Below are 17,564 nucleotides of genomic sequence, written 5' to 3'. Positions count from 1 at the left end.
GGTTCAGTAGATTTTGTCTCTCACAAATACAACAAATTTTTAATAAATTCCAGCTCTGAAGGAAACTTATCAGCCACAAACAGGCCTTTTTGTTTATATAAGAAGAGTCTTTCAGATGGCCAGCAAGGGCATCTAGATATATTGTCTGTTATACAAAGCTCTTATCATCTGCTGATGGGTGACATTAGACTCTCATTAAAGACAAACTTTTATCATGTTAGACCCAATACATCATTAATAGTTTTTCATAAGGGCTTGAACCACATTCTGACCACATCTTAAGCATTTTATATTACTTTGCATATCATGATTATGTTTCAAGTATCTAATATAACTCATGTTTACCATTAAGACTACTTATCTGCAGTCATCCTTCTTGGGTCAAGACATTCCTGCTGAAACACTTGTTCAAATATTCCTCTGGAAATGACCAAATTCTCAAGCAACAAGTGCAAGTAAATTCTTGCACTAGATTTGTCAGTGTTCATAATTATATCACAGTATATATTAAATAAATAAATTAATAAATACCTTGATTCCTTTATTAGTGAATGACTTGGTGTAGTTAAGTGTTTTCCAAACCTTAGTCAATAGAAGACTAGTCCTGGGAGATGCATTTTAAATAAGATACCATAGCGAAATTAGTTTAGGAACTAGTGTATGTCCCAGTCCCTCACTGGGGACTCTCAAAGCATCTTAGAATACTAAAGACTCTTGATAGGTCCTGAAAGTAGAAGGAAACACATTCCAATTTATACATCCAATGTTTTCCACATTTACTTGACTGTTGTGATGGACATTTTCGTCACTATATTCTATATGTACATGAATAATCACTAAGAGACTAACTACTCTCTGCAAATTAAAGATCTATTATCTTACTTTCTACAAAAGAGTGAAATGTTAATCTTATTTTAAGGCACTACAAGAAGTTTTCTAACACTTGAGATTATTTCAGAATGATTTATTTATAGTGTTAAAAGATTTTCAATCATTTACTATATGTATATTTATCTTACAAATTATTTGATATAATAGGGAGATACTAAACTACCCACATTGGTCTCATCTTTATCTATCACTGAAAAAAATTCAAAGTTTAAAGCTTTTATAGAATATTTTTACTTTATAAAATAACAAATCTTTAAAAATACATTTAAAAAGTCAATATCTATATCACTTGTTGCTGAGGTATACATGCATTGAAGTTCCTATCATGATAGATTTTTATCCAAAGAGCTTCCTTTCTTTAAAGGAAAAATATTCAATTTCTTTATATACAATCATCTTATAGACAATGGTAATAGTGGCAATAAGACTAGGATATGCTACTTATTGAGGTTTAGTATATTTTAATAGTGATAAAATTATAAATTCCTGAAAAAAATGTCATAGCTGAGATGCTGACATATTTCTATTCAGATTAGTAATACTATTGTTATAATGATGCTAGAAAGATATAAAAATGTCATTTCTAAATTTTAGACCAGTCTACCTTCCAGCTAACTAAGAGAGGAATTGACACCAATTCTGTTTACTCAACCTGACTTTAATAGCAGGTAAAGTTATCCCCACAGTTCTACTGCTGACTCTACAGCAGAAGAAAATTACTGTGAAAATATATTTCATTACCCTGAAAGCTTAATTGAGAGCCAGTCTCTTCTACTACTAAAAACAGTGTGTGTGTGGGGGGGGGGGGAACAGAAATAACCATCTGATGACATATGTAGCTTTCTTATATTAAATATTTTTTATTATAGTAACATATCTGAGTAATTGAAATAACTTCACCATACAGATATCACATGCTGAAGCATGACAATGCAATACTAATTGCACATTGTGTTGACATTTCAAGCATATTTTCTGTAACAACATTTGCATTCATATACAGGTAGTAAAACACATGGGGATAATTTGCGTCATGATTCATGGTAGCAAATGTATTGCTTTCAAGCTAACCCTCAAACCCAGAATCTTCAGCAAATCTATTAATATTCAATGTAGTAGCATGTACATTAGTTATTGTATGAACCAACCAGCTCAGGACCAAGAACTGTCATTGTTAGCCTTTGAAAGAGAAATATCAGCATTATCTGATTATTTTTGTAAGGTAAGTCTTACTAATTTAGAAAATATTAGTGTACTGAATGATGACTTTACCAACAGTTTTCAAATTAGCAGGTGGGGATAAAATAAAAACTTTACGTAGCTCTTTTTAGGTAATACAGCCCAGTTAATGCAGAATGTTTCACCTGAATAGTTTTCCTTCAATACCCATAACAAGGCAAAAAAGCACCAAAAAAGGGCAAGAATCTCAAAATGTGCAATTAGTTTTAATTTAACAATTTTTGGTCGCAAGACTGTTATTTGTGGCCATTATCTTGGTTCATATGGATCCAGACAATTAATGCTTTTTAGACATTGAAAGTTCAACCTTGTTCTTAAAAATCTCAGCAGAAAAACTGAACTTGATCCAATAACACATCTTATAAGTTTTATTGTTGCTGAAGCAAAAATACACCACCATAAACCAATGTTTAAAAGGCAGGATTTCTCTTTTCTTGAATTTGTCCATGCAAAGGTCAAAACTTCAAATGGAACTTAAGTTTAAAAAAGAAGAAGAAAGAAAAAACAGTGTAAGGAGTAAAATTTTGATTATCAAAATACTTTCAAAATTTTAATTTATTGGTAAGTAGCATTAGTGCAAAATATTTAGATAACTAATTCAGTTCTTGAAAGCTTTATTAAATTTCTCAATTTAAAGAGAAAAGAAATTTTCAAAAACCATCAGGTCACAGGAACACAACTAATTGTACTTACACTTTTTATTGTTTAACCCTTAGAACCAAGTAAACTAAGACTCAAAATGTAAAACAGCATTACAGAACAGAAAAGGAAAGTATTTATTGTCACTCTTCTCAAGATATTTGGTATTATATTTTCAAGAATATACGTTTAAGAATGAAGCAATGCTTTATATAGAGTTTATGCAACTATCAATTTTTTGGTACTTTTGAAAATAAGTAATGTGGAAGTTTAGATTTAAAGAGAAGTTTTAAATGGAATGACTTTGTCATGCTAAAGAAGAAAGCGTTTGGATTAATTTATATTAAAATGTGAAATTTAGAGTTAGGTAACAAAATTCTATAATCATATACTTTCCAAATTAAAAAAAAATTAGAATGAAATCTTTTTCTTGATGTCTAGAAGCCACTATCATCTAGCTGTGTGTAAATATTAGATGAGAAGAAGATCGGGGTTTTTTGCTTGAGTTTGGTTCATTTTAGTTCTGGGGGGAGGAATTAGTAGAAAAATTTTGTATTTAGACCTAATTCAGATATATGAAAAAATTTGTATAGATCTTTGCATCTGATAGAGGTTACCATTGGCATTTCCATATTTGATCCTGTTATAATTTCATTTTTACACATGCAACATGAAATAAAATTTGTTGCTAATAATCATAATATGAATCACAAATAGTTCCTTCAACAGAATACATAAAGCAAATGGTAATTATTACAATGCTGGATTATTACAGTGAAAACTAATCTTCAATCTCATACAATGTTCATAGATGATAATTTAACATTAAAAGGTTACTTCTTATACAATTCTGCAATCATTCCAAACATATACAGTTCTGGAAAGCATTAGTCACAGAATGAGCAGGGATATATTTTTTAATAACAGAATGAAAATATGCTTTCATCATAAGTAAACCAAATTCCCTATCAAAATCTCTTGGTAAGATTGAATAGCTTCTGAGTTTTTCAGATAAAGTTATTTTCTCTCCTAGAAGAGAGAGAGTCAGACCCATACTATCACTTATACTGCTACGTTTTAACTCTATGAATAAAAAATTTATAATTAAAAACTAAGGAATATTTTATATCACTAAAATATTTCTATGGCCTCTAAAGACTTCCACGGTTTATTACTGTATCTTCTTTTCTTAGTTTCTCATTAGGGAATAAGCATTAACACAACCGTAGTCCACAGCATACCAGGTAGTATACATAAATAATGAGCACATGGCTTTTATTCACAACTTCATCATATCAGACTAGATCAGTATAAAGAGGCAAATGTGGGCAATAAAATTCTAGCACTCAAACAATGCCAGACTTAGGTAACTAGAGGAATGAAAATGAAATTTGCTCATCAGTAACTAACTGGGTAGTTTCATACATTTAAATTTACTTTTTTTTGTATTTATTTTTCCCCAGGGGGAGACATGTTAGATATTCTTTTCTCGTTTTAAATAAAAATTTCACTTTTATACAACTAAGAAAAGAACTTCCAAAGTACCCACTCTAGCAAATTAAGTCACCGTTGTGATTTAAGCTAATGCAAGTGAGTGGCCAACAAACTGGGTTGATATCATATATCAGACACTTGAAATTGTGTCTCATTCATGAACAAAATCATGAATTTCAATGAAAAATGACTAAAACTGCTCCATGAAAAGGCCTACCTGACGATCATTCTTATAATAATTTTGTTAATCTCCCAATTTTTGCATTATTTATTCCAAAAAATTCTAAACATATTTAAGAATTCACAAAATGGCGTCATAAACACTCAGAGCTACACTGCAATTTCCTTCATCCTGACATCCTTATCCTCTTTTCCCACAAAGACAATAACAAACTCTTCTTTGGGATGCAATTAGCAAGGAAAAGTATCCACTGGAATACGGATGATAGGTAGTCATAAAGAATCAAGTAGCCAGCAATAATTTAGGGAAGAACCTATTTTATCCTAATCCAGCCTCAGAACATGGCTTTAAAAGCACAATATATCAACTTACAACTTTGGGTTGCCAGTTATCCAGCTTGTGAATTAAAGCAGGCCAGTTTGCCCCTCTCAATTCTCCTTCTGCTTTGGGACCATTTCTCCATTTACTGGAAATAGCTTTCAGGATAGTAAAAGGAGGTAAAACACTCATGAATGTTGCAAATAATTACCATCTGTGAGAGAATAAAACTACTGGGAGAAGTTTAAATAAAATTCTAAAAGGTGAATATTGCAATCTCTAAGGATATCCATGGTACTATTTATATTTGTATAGAAAACTGAAAGCTCACTCATTGTTTTTGAAACTGTAAGCAAAAAAAAAGGAAGTAAACTGCTATGAAACTTACACATAATAACTCTGGACAAGAAGAAAACTTCAAACTCTATTTTGACTTTTTTTTAAATTCTCAAGGGCACGTCGATAACTAATAATATTTAGTAATCAGAATCTCCTATTTGCAATAATTTAGCTTATTTTCTATGGTGCAATATGAAACTCTGTATTAGTCTTTGCAATGTAATTTGGTCTCAGCATTGAGAGATTTATAAAATAAGTGTGACACTTCTGTAACACTGAAATAAGTTTAAAATACCAGCTCTTTGAACAGAAGAAATTGTATTTGACCATATGTACTCATCAGAGATATACTTTCCAAAAAAAAGTGAGTGGTAACAGCGGTAAGAGATACCAAAATCATATGGAACGATTTTGTTATTACCACCATTTTCTGTTCCCTTTATGTGACTCCCAATAAAAAGTAAAAATACAAGCTAGTAAGTTTTGTTTATTTTTAACCCACTGGATTGTCTTCCATTTTAGATCATAGTATGACCTTACTAGATCCTTACTGAAAATTTACATTATCACTTTCACAAGTAGCTAAATTTCCACACTGAGGGATAAAAATCTTGGAGAATCTGGTTGGGATTTTTATAGTACTTTACAGTGTGCTATAGTAATGACAAACCTGTTTCCTACTTAATCCTATCATCAAGCAACACCAGGCTTCTAATTTTTGTTTTCATTTTAAATAGCCACTATATATGAGAATTAATAAGGTAATTTACTATTAATGCTTTTTCAAGTCAAAAGACATATTACCTAGAAAATAATTTAACACTGTAATGGGATCTTCAAGATCAATTCTGTTTTATACACTCTGCAGCAAAAATAACATTTCTAGTAGGAAGGTATTAATTATAAACCTAGCAAATTCTAGACATTCACATATTTGTGTAAACAATTTTAACATGGTTTATTACATTTCCAGAAAGGTTAAATCTTATATCCAGTTTCCTGCTAATTCTTCCTTCATATATTATAATAAATATATATGTTATTTGAGTGCATGTGTGTATATAGTTTCACACACATATATGTCATATATACATAAAACAGCACTTAATGGTCACTGTCTTTGCAATGTTAAGTTGGGAAAAATATGAATTGCTATTGTGCATAACCCATGGCGATCTTCCCTCTGTTTCACAAGTGGCCATACCGGGATGTAAACAAAACATTGGAGCGAGCCATTCCAGGTGAACTGTATTTCAAGTTGTAGGTTGGTGTTCTCATGAAGAATTGTGTACTTCCTGGTAGTAAATACCTAAAAATGATAGTTAAAAAATTAGACTTTACAAACTAATATTAACATCTCTCACTAAAATATTATGTGGTTAATAATTTGTACATCTTACATGAGAAATGATACTATAACAATGCAACCCACATAAACAGATTTCCTCTCCTGAGTTGAGGAGGGGAGGCAGGGAGAGGGTCATAAAGCCTCACCCAAAGAGTTGAATATAGATGTAACATGTGATCTTAGTGTCCCGAGACATCCCATAAACAGCCATGAACTCACATGCTAGGAGACTGTTTATATGACTCATGTTAATTTGGAATTCATCATTCACCTCTGTAAATAATGTGTGTAACCAGTCAAATATTTCTTAAAAACATGTGACAGGAGAATTTGGCTAACCAATTAAAATAATGTTTCAAGGATGTTGAAACCATTGATTATTATTTAATAAATATATCATTGATGTGTTATGACTATAGGTAATCTAAAAGAAAAAGTTAAAGATTAACATTCATAACTAGATTGTAAATTTTATATTCTTGGACTACTGGGTGCTTGTGATTACAGACAACCAAAAACAATCATAATTACAGGTTGCATGCAACCGTTTCAGCCAAATATATTTCAGAATACATAAATTTTCCAGATTTTAGGACACTATAGTATATATATTATATATAATGTAACATCATCAGGGTCTTGGGGCAGCATCCTGTAAACAAATCATTAATATTTCTGTAGTGAAACAGAGAAATATTCACAATAAATTGGATAAAGACTATAAACAACTTCGTGTCAATTCAGATGTGCCAATAAATGGGTTACTTTTATTTTACTTTTATTCGTTTGAGTTTTCAGAGCTTTGGGATTCAGTAATTACAAGTAGGAGTGTGTGCCTGTATAATCTGTTTTCTCTGGAAAACCTCTGATTAGCATTAGGCCAGTCCAATCTATATGTCGAGAGAGAAATGATCAAGGAAATCCACATGAGCAAATGCAAATAAGCATCACTATTAAAAGCGTTAAATCCTGGTAATGATGAGAAGGACATGCTAGAAAGTCAGGACAAAGATATCTATAAAAAATTCCAAGAGCAGAAGTAGCAACAGAAGGAGATTTATAATTAGTCTTGAAAAAAGAAACGAAGGTAGAGCATCAAATCACTTATTTTCTTCACTTGACTTTAGCATCTTCCAGCCACAGTATCATACTTCCAAAGACACATGAAGAAATTGAAGGCCAAGGATTAGCTACCTATTCTATATGAAATAATGTTGGTAACTACTAACCTCTGTGTCAATGGGAAATTACATTTATAGTTGTGTTATATGAATTTTGTAGAAGAATATGAATTCACTATGATCAAACTGCATATAGCATTCAGATTAAGATGGCAGAATTCTCCATAATATTCATAAATATCATTTGATCATGAATTATCTGATAATATCCCCTTAATCTATTACTTAATATCACAAACTATAAATAATTGCTCAAATCATTAAGTTAATAGAGCAGTTAAATAATATACAACAATATAAATTAAATCAAAATTGCACAATGGGTGATGAATAATGAAACAATTGATTTCTCACATCACAGATTATATAAATTATTTTCTTAATACCACTTGGGTAATTTATATGGATTAATTATTATGTCAAGAGCTAGTGGAGTCATGATGATTGATCTGATATCTTCTGCCAGGGAAAGGCTACCCTTCCTATCTAGGGCAAAGGTGCAAAAGAAACTAAAGTGTTTGATCAAAAACCACTATTCCATATTAGTTGAGAGTTATTCTATCTTCTACTGAAAATACATTCTGATTTCATTGATAATTATTATAGTAAACAGTAACTTTTGCTGACTTTCTTTTGAAGAATTTCCAAGCAGTAGTTACTACTGACATTACGATAACATTCACATAGCCTTCTGAGCTAAAGATCTCCATTTTCACAGATGAAAAAATAAAAGTACAAAGTCCAGGGTTAGAGCTAACTTACACTATTTTCTTTAACACTATTTTGTATTTTAAAAGTGTTTTTGTGTGCCAGGACCATTATAATTGATTTAAAAATATTAGTTATTTCTAACGATTCTCTATGATACGTATTATTATCAGCTCCATTTTAAAGATGAAAACACCAGAGTGCACAGGAGTTAAATGCCTTGCCCACAGGCACGTAGCTAGTAAGTGGCAGAGCCAGGATTCAAATCCATTTGGTCTCACTCCAGAACCAGTGCTCCCAGCAACTATACTATACTGTCATTTCTGTGTGAATCCCAATTTTAAAACTAAAGGATATAATGATTATACTCATTTTTTTCAGAAATATAAAGTATAAAAAACCTAAAAAGTAGAAAAATATTATATATCTGCAAACCTAAACTTTTTAATAGAAGCAGAAAAGGCTAAAATAAAACTTTTTTAAAGACTTAGAAAGGAAAAGAAATTCAGTGTGAACTAGAAAAAGCATATAAAATCACATTGGAAGAAACATTTTGCTTCCCTAAAGCAAGTGCTGTGGGATATTTTAAAGCATTACAGGGAAACACAATGGATTATTTGCCTTAATATCTCCATTAGTATCTCTTGGGAGATCCCACACTAGCTGAACATCAAAGATTAGTTTTGAAATGTTCTTTGCAATGAAGTTAAATAATACAATTTGATTTTTTTAGCAGGAAGAATCTCTAGAAAGTGGTTCTATAGACTGTATCTAAAGAGTTTGTGCTAAAGCACCAAAAAATGTGAAGTTTCCAGCTTTATTTTTATTGTAGCTTACTCTCGAAGTACAAAACTAGCTAACTTGTAGCTAACTCATCCCAAGGAGAAACACCTTAGACTTACACATTTTTGTTACATTTATTCCTAAGAATTATTCTTTGATGCTATTGAAAAATGATATTGTATCTAAAATGTCATATATTCTAGCTGTTTGTTATTAATATAGAAAAACTACAATTGATTTTTTTTTTTTTTTTTTGGCGGTATGCGGGCCCCTCACTGTTGCGGCCTCTCCTGTTGCGGAGCACAGGCTCCGGACGCGCAGGCTCAGCGGCCATGGCTCACGGGCCCAGCCGCTCCGCAGCATGTGGGATCTTCCCAGACCGGGGCACGAACCTGTGTCCCCTGCATCGGCAGGCGGACTCTCAACCACTGCGCCACCAGGGAAGCCCCTACAACTGATTTTATCCCAACTTTGATTTCATCAAAATTGTTAAATTTACTTAATAATTTATCTGTAGATTTACTTAGATTCTGTGAACACAATCATATCCATTAGTAATTAGTTTTAGTTCTTTCTCTCAAATCCAATGCCTTTTACTTCTTTGGCATGCTTCCTTGAATGAGCTAGGTCCAACACAATGGTAAATAGAAGCGGTAATAACAGTCAATCTTGTTTTGTTTCTCACCTCAGAAGGAAAGCCTTCAACATTTCACCATTAAGTATATGATTGTAGGGTTTTTGTACTTATCTTTTATTAGATTAAGGAATTTCCCCTTGGTTTCTAACTTGCTAAGCATTTTTTAAGCATGAATGTAATATACTGAATTCTAACAAGTGACTTATCCTTTTTTTTTTTTTTTTTTTTTTTGCGGTACGTGGGCCTCTCACTGTTGTGGCCTCTCCCGTTGCGGAGCACAGGCTCCGGACGCACAGGCTCAGCGGCCATGGCTCACGGGCCCAGCCGCTCCACGGCATGTGGGATCCTCCCGGACCGGGGCACGAACCCGTGTCCCCTGCATCGGCAGGAGGACTCTCAACCACTGCACCACCAGGGAAGCCCATCCATATATTTTTAAATGATTTTTTATTCCACTAAAATTACATTGATCACTTTTTAATGTTATTGTACAATTAAGCTGATGCAATAAACAAAAGTTAGTCATGATACATTATCCTATTTAAGGTTTCTGGGTTTGTTTTGCTAATATTTTATGTAAGATTTTTCCATCTATGTACAGGAGTGAGATTAGACTGTCAATGTCCTGGTCAGGTATCAAAGGTATGGTAGCCTCATAAAACAAGTTAGAGAACATTCCTTCCTTTTCTCTCTTCTCTGGGTGGGTTTAATTAGATAGAATTAGATAGTACTTCTCTCTTCTCTGGGTGGGTAGAATTAGATAGAATTAGATAGTAATTTTCTCTTCTCTGGATGGGTAGAATTAGATAGTAAAGACCTATGAATCTGGACTCATCTTTGTGGGAGGGTTTTTAATTACTGATTCAATTTTTTCAATAATTAAGAGTATATCTTCTTCTCACTTTTGGTAATATGTGTTTTTCAAGGAATTTGTTAACAATCTAAATTACCGAATTTATCAGCATGAAATTATTCATATTTCTTATAAAATTTTCAATATTTGTAATATCTGCAGTAACATCTCTATTTCTATTCTTGACGTTAACTATTTTTGTCTTTTACATTTTGATCAGTCTCACCAGTTGTTTATCAATTTTATTAGCCTTTTAAAAAACCCACTTTTGCCATTTTGATCTTCTTTATTCCGTTTGCATCATTATATTAATTTCTGCTCTCATTTTTATTATTTCCTTTTTCTGTATTCTTTGGGTTTACTTTAATATCATTCTGTCATCATTCAGGACGGTTGCTTAGATCATTTAATTTTTGCCTTACTCCTCCCTAATATGTTCATTTAAGCCTATAAGTATTCCTATAATAATGATTTATGTACATACTGTGTTTCTATTTGTAATATTTTTGTTATCATTCAGTTAAAAATATTTTCTTACATTCATTATGATTTCTTCTTTCATTCATGGGTTATTTAAAGTATATTTTTTATCTTTCCAAAGTATGGATTTTCTGGATATTTTGTTATTTTTAATAGCATGTGATGAGAAACGATACTCTGTGTGATTTTAATTTTTCGAACTATGTTTTATTATTCCACTATATAGTTGATTTTTATAAAAGATTCAGATATGCTTGGTGTATTGTATTCTGAGGTCACTGAATTCACTATTATATGACAGTTAAATTTGTTAATCATATTGTTAAAATGTTCTTTGTCTCTAATTTTTTGAGAAGTATATATTAAAATCTCCCTCGATGGCTGTAGATTTGTCTATTTTTCCCTGTAATTCTGTCAACTTTTGCTTTGCAAAACATCTGGGACATTGTCACTTGAAGGAATCTATGGTGTTTATCAAGGCCCCAATCTTTGACAGGCCCTGAACTCCTACTTTTTTCCCTTAGGCCCATGAGTCTGTCAAAAGCATTATTCAGTACTAACAAGTACTCACTAACAAGTACCTGGTTTTAACTCTCTGATGTCTTCAAGCAAATGTTTTGGTATTTTGTCCAGCTTTTCTTGTTGTCATCAGAGGGAGGATTTGTCCAAATACCCAGTGCTTGCTCTATTACCAAAGGCAGAAGCCCTAACTCAGTGGTTTTTAAAAAATGTTTTTACCCACGTAAATGAGCTTATATGGAAGCTCAGTACATGAAAGATAGAAATACAGAGATGCTGAGACTGAAAATTGTCTCTGAGAGTACTACAACTTACACATACTAAAAGTCACATATTCGTCTTTAATTCTAAATGGAACTACGACTGTCTTGAGAAGTGCTAAAATGTACTTCCTGTTTATTCGTGTATCTTTGCAGCTTAAAAACAATATTTTCATACTTTTGGAAAACTACCTATTTTAACTGGACAATATTTATAAAAATCCAGTTTTTAAATGGAACTTAAAATCCACCTCCCATAGATCTTTTTGGTGATGAAGGGAATAGTAGAGGCATACTGAACAATAAAAATTAAACTAAAGGCATCTTCTCAACTATATTAGGATAAAGGACAAATGTTGAAATATCCCTACTGGGGGAAAAATTAAATTTATTACCCTTTTGTATGCTCTTACTTGGCTTTTGAAAGCAAAAGTATATAAGTTAAATAATACCATCTCCATGTAGGTTATTTCTGTCACCTCCGGCTTTGTAATTGCTGTCCTTGTTCAGTCCTTTAAAGGTAAAGATTGTTCAAATTAAAAGGATCTTATAGATAATAGCATGTATGAATTTTTAGTCTTTAGCTTTTTCTCTAACCATATAGACAAAAAGCGACTTTCAATTTCAAACTGCATTGTGGCATTACTTTATATAAAACTCACAGGGTCTAGGAAATGTAAACCAGTACCTGGAATTACCCCAATTGGTACCAATGCCTGAGAGTGATCCTCTTGAGTCAGTTGCATATTTGTAAACCACTAGCAGGCACTGTTTACAAAGCTCGACCAGGCGCTGGCAACATTGGAGCTGCAAAGGAGTCACCACCTCCCGGCTTTTACTGAAAATACTCTCCCAAGAGGATCTGTTGGCATGGAAACAGACATGACCTCATGTGGCTGTTAAAAATGGCAACCAACTATATCACTTACCTAGCAACAAACCCATTAAAAAAATGTAGAAATGGCCTCACACATTTGAAGTGACTACAGATGGTTGAGAGGTATGAAGTAAATATACAAATTTGGAAATTAATCTTTACATGAAAAAAAACACAACATAGAATTCATATCTTTAAAGACTTCACTGCTGCTAGCTCTAAGTAACAGGATGGTTTCCCAACACCTCCTAAAAAATGAGTTACTCTACATTAAAGTAACTGTAAAATACTGAGCTAATTTCTCACAAGTTAGGTATTCTAAGAATTTACATTTTCTAGGAAGCTACATTTATTTTTATATTAATAATGATCCCACAAATTAAAAAGTTGCTGCAACTTAATTTGTGACCTCTTAATTGTTATCTCTCAGATTCACTCTGAGAATTTTGGTTAATCCTTTGCTTATGACCACCCCTTTCAAAACACTTTCATATGTAATTATGTCCATGATATTCCTAGAGCACAGGTTCTATACTGTAGATGTAATGTAATCTCCACAAGTCCTGCCCTACTGCAGTTCCAAAGGTAGTGTCTTCCCTCCTTCAGTGCACTCAGCTTAGTGCACAGCAGGCAGTAGTACATACTGTCTTGGTAAATTTAAATGTGTGCATGCATGCATGCGTGCGTGTGTGTGTGTACACATATATATGTATTCACAATTCCTAAGCTGATTGTCATGGCCCAAATCAGGAAACATCTTATCATCCTACCACCATCGAGAAAGGGAGAGAGAGACAGAGAGAGAGAGAGAGAGAGAGAGAGAGAGACTGACTTATTTCCTTAGTGTAACTGAAACTCCTTTCAAGCCTCAAGGGGAAGGTTTGCTTTAAGATTTGGTAATGGTTCAAGTCTCATTTTACATAAACCAATTCGCTTAACCCGCAGAGAGAGAAAAGACTAGAAAGAAAAAAATATTAAGGAAAATATTTTTCTGAAGAAATGTACTTCCCAGTGGGAAATTCAAAGATTCCATTTTCAATCTCCTGTGGATATTTGATATCTTTGGAATTTTTTAAAAATGCTTTAGAAACTCAGAAAGGTATTTTTTAGTAGAAAGGCTACTGTTTATTTTTTCAGGAGAAAAGACAGCATGTCATCAGTGAATGACAGATTTTCTTAAAGGGAATAAGATTCAAATAAGTAGATTGAAAGGAATAAATTTTCCTCCATTTTCTAAGATGTTCAGGGCTAAATATAATACTGTTTTTATTATTTAAAAAGGATTAAAAGTTACTTTCATTCAAGAAATAGTAATATGTTAGTTAAATTAACTCTAAAAATTTAAATTATTACTAAATATAAGAAAAACTAGATATGATATGCATATTTGTGTGTATATAGATATATCTCCAATTTACTTGATGTAATCAAGAAAAACAGGAGAACACCAATTAATAAGGGAATATGTTTATAACTGATAAGTCTTGATCTAGCAAGGCTTACATGCCTGGGCCCAGAGAAATCAAAATTTCATACAAACGTAAATACACGAAGAAAACATTCTGACTGTCTGACTCTCAGCTGAGCACTTTTACTTTCTCTCCCCTGGGATTCTGGGTATTTCTGTAAAAGCCTACCTCCATCACCACCCTCCCCCCTGAATTTGAATATATTTATATTTTGATACTTTGGAGACATCTGATTAGATTCACTATCAGGTTCCTCACATCACGGTAATTTTTCTTTTGCTGACTTGGAGTACAGACGTAAGAAAAGAACACATAAAATGGAGGAAAGGCAAAGGACCTTCTTCAAATAGCACCTTAATTTGATGTAACACTCTGAGTAATATGTGAGTTATAATATAAGCAGCTTTGGCTTCTCATTCTCTCATTGTTCCTTAAATATTTAAAATAAACATATGAATCAAGGTTCTCTACCTAATTTTGGTGTGTATGTTCACCATCACTGACCAAAGACCACATTCTACTCTATTAATCCATATTTAAGTGTCAACACTCCAGAATCACTCATAAAGAAAAAAGAAAATGACCAGGACTTGCTTTGTTTGGTACTAGGCTAATGGCACCCCCTCTGCACAAAAGAAACCTATTCTTCAACCTGAATGTTTTTGAACCGTGTCCCCTCCCTCCTACCCACTACCTGGCACAGCTGAGTAATATGAAATGCCTCTAGAACACGACAGTGTTCTCAATTTTCAATACTAACACACAAAATTTTAAGAAGGTGAAAGGATGGAGAAATAATTTAAAATACCAGTGCCTTTATCAAAGAACCCAGGGTCTTATCTGCCTGCTTTCTAAATCTAAATTCCAAGGAAATGGGAGGGCCAAAATCTATGAATTCAAAAAGAAAAATTAAATGGTTAAAAAGTTCTCTCCAGAACTCCCTAATCCTCAGAGAAATATGAAAAGAAATGACTTCAAATGACATTTTTAATAATATAACAATAAGATACAGAATACTGAATAACCTCCCGGTAACAAAGGGGAATGATTAATGAAATCCAGAGACTTGAAAAGCCTCATATTATCCAGTAATCCAATAATCTTTACCAGCTTTTTCATCAAAATATTTAATAAAGCAGCTATCTAAAAAGTGAAACATTCATTTCTTTCTCCTCTGGTAGAAGCCCAAATGAATGACTGAGTAGCCCAAAGAAGAAAGGAAAGTAAAAAAAAAAAAAAAAAAAAAAATCTGGACTACACCAACCGGACAATCAGCAACAGAAAGATTAATGAGCTGAAAAGTATGAACAACGCAACATCCAGTTGAAAGTGATATAAGAACAGAAAGATTCACATCATTTTAAGTAGTCTATATGATACGCATACATTTTCAGGTAGGCATATAATTCAGCCTAGAAGCAGACTGCTGCCTTAGAATACTCCTTACAATTTCTTCTTTCCCTGAGATTGTAAAAGAAAAGCTTTTCTACGACAAACTTCCATAGGAAAATGTCTTTGGCTAAAGGGTCTAAACTAGATTCTTTTCTTTGGGGTTTACATATCAGGAGTTTGAGTGGAAAGAGGGCTTTTCCAAATAATACATTCCTTCTCCCATAGTCCCCCTGCCTCCTCCTCTTTGCTTTACCTGGCAGATTCCTCTTCTTCCTCATCCTGCAAGTCTAAGCTGAAATATTGCTTCCCTTGGCCACCCTTCCTGAGCTCTGTGGCCTGAGTTTGAGTCCCATAGCACCTAGGCTTCCCCTAGCTCAGTAAAACATGGTGGATAATTTTATGCATGAAAATTCCAAGAGCTGTTCCCCTGGAGAGGACACATTCAGAACGTGGAGCATCATTCTGAATAGCACTCCCAGGAGGCTGCATGTGATAAAAAACGGTCACTGAGCATGGGCTTCAGCAGCCTGGAAGAGCAAGAGAGGGGGATGAGGGTGTTTTCTCTTTGATGCATCAGCCAAACCCCTGGGCCAATTCTAGGAAAACCTATGACAAACATCTACAATATTCTTTGAAGTTTCTGGACGTGGACAGGGAATGGTTTATTCATTTTGTTTTATTATTGAGATGTTGACAGGCAGAGGCAGGAATCAAGGTGGCCCAGAGTTATTTGGAATATTTTTTCTAAGAGTTTTACACCTAACTGTGAAAGACAGCTACACCTTTTATTAAAATCATTCCTTTAGAAATGAGCTAAGAGTAGATTTTTACCTAGACCGCTAGGCTGTTAGATCAAAGGTTAAAGGAGTATACATTGACTAGATACGATTCAAAGAATAAGCAGAACTAGTCTGGGTTCAAAGTGACAATCAAACACACACAACACTATGTGACTTCACTAAGTTGAAGAAGCCTAGGAATGCCATTTGTAAGGGTACAAAAAAAAAAAAAATCGGATGTAAAACTCATCTCTACAAGCCTCCAAGTTTTTAAAGAAATGGATGGAGAGTGGAGGTCAAATAGGACTCAAAGCTACTCCTGCTCCAGCCGCTCCAGTGCAGGGGGCTGGGGATTGGGCTAATGCTATGGGCTTGCAGTATAGCAAGCTCGGCAACCATGGGCAATGCTGCTTTGAGAGGACTGAATAAAGCATAGAGTTAAGAGCTTGGGCTCTTGACTCAGACAACCTGGGTTTAAATCCAGGCACACTATGAGAACTTGGGCAAGTTATATACTTTATGCTTCCATTTCCTTATCTATACAATGAAAATAATAATAATAGTTTATTCAAAATATTGTAGTGGTAATTATAAAAATGTTTACTATGAAAAACAGTATCAGGCACTTAGTAATCTTTCAATAAACGTTATTTACATTCTTTACAATTACTAGTAGTAATAGATACCACCAGAGACATCTGGGGGGGAGTAGTGTGCTAGGTACAAGAGGAAAGGATTCTGAATGGAGTCAGAGTAAATTACCAAAATGGTGTCATCAGCACCAATTTCAGTAGCAGACTATCTCAGTGCCTTCCATTTGTGAAGAGTAGCTGAAATCCATGTTCAACATTCCAACCAATGGATCAACAAACAGAAAAAAATTCTAATTATGACTTTAGATTAATTGAACTTCTACAGACAGCCATCAACTAAGGGCCATGGAGTACAGTTCAAATGTTTCACTTAAGTCTCTGTAGAAATAATTTATGGCCAAGATTATTCTCAGATTTCATCACAACCCAGAGCACCTTGTGAATTCTCCCCGTTGGTGAATGGTAGCTGAGGAAAATTATGGTGGTGAGAATAAGTCTGCAAATGGTATAAATGATTCAGTACTAGATGACTAGAATATTTAAATGGAAGACATTCAGAGATCATGTCAGACTAGAATAGTCTG

At 33.4% G+C, this 17,564-nt stretch overlaps 1 protein-coding gene across 3 annotated transcripts in view; it reads right to left on the bottom strand.

The window, feature by feature from the left end:
• Positions 1 to 1,727: 1,727 nt before the first annotated feature.
• Positions 1,728 to 17,564, bottom strand: part of TTLL7 (tubulin tyrosine ligase like 7) — a 97,980-nt gene continuing 82,143 nt past the window's right edge. For all 3 annotated transcript variants that reach the window (XM_060303554.2, XM_030866049.3, XM_030866050.3), the window contains 2 exons: positions 12,559 to 12,732; positions 1,728 to 6,410 (listed from right to left, as the gene is read on the bottom strand). In XM_060303554.2, coding sequence (XP_060159537.1) covers positions 6,290 to 6,410; positions 12,559 to 12,732 — 295 coding nt within the window. In that variant the 3' untranslated portion in view covers positions 1,728 to 6,289. The remainder of the gene's footprint in view (positions 6,411 to 12,558; positions 12,733 to 17,564) is intronic.

The sequence above is a fragment of the Globicephala melas genome, chromosome 1 (genome assembly GCF_963455315.2).
Source record: "Globicephala melas chromosome 1, mGloMel1.2, whole genome shotgun sequence".
NCBI lineage: Eukaryota > Metazoa > Chordata > Mammalia > Artiodactyla > Delphinidae > Globicephala > Globicephala melas.
Note: the sequence above shows the minus strand (reverse complement) of the source record. Positions and strands in the feature narration are given on the sequence as shown.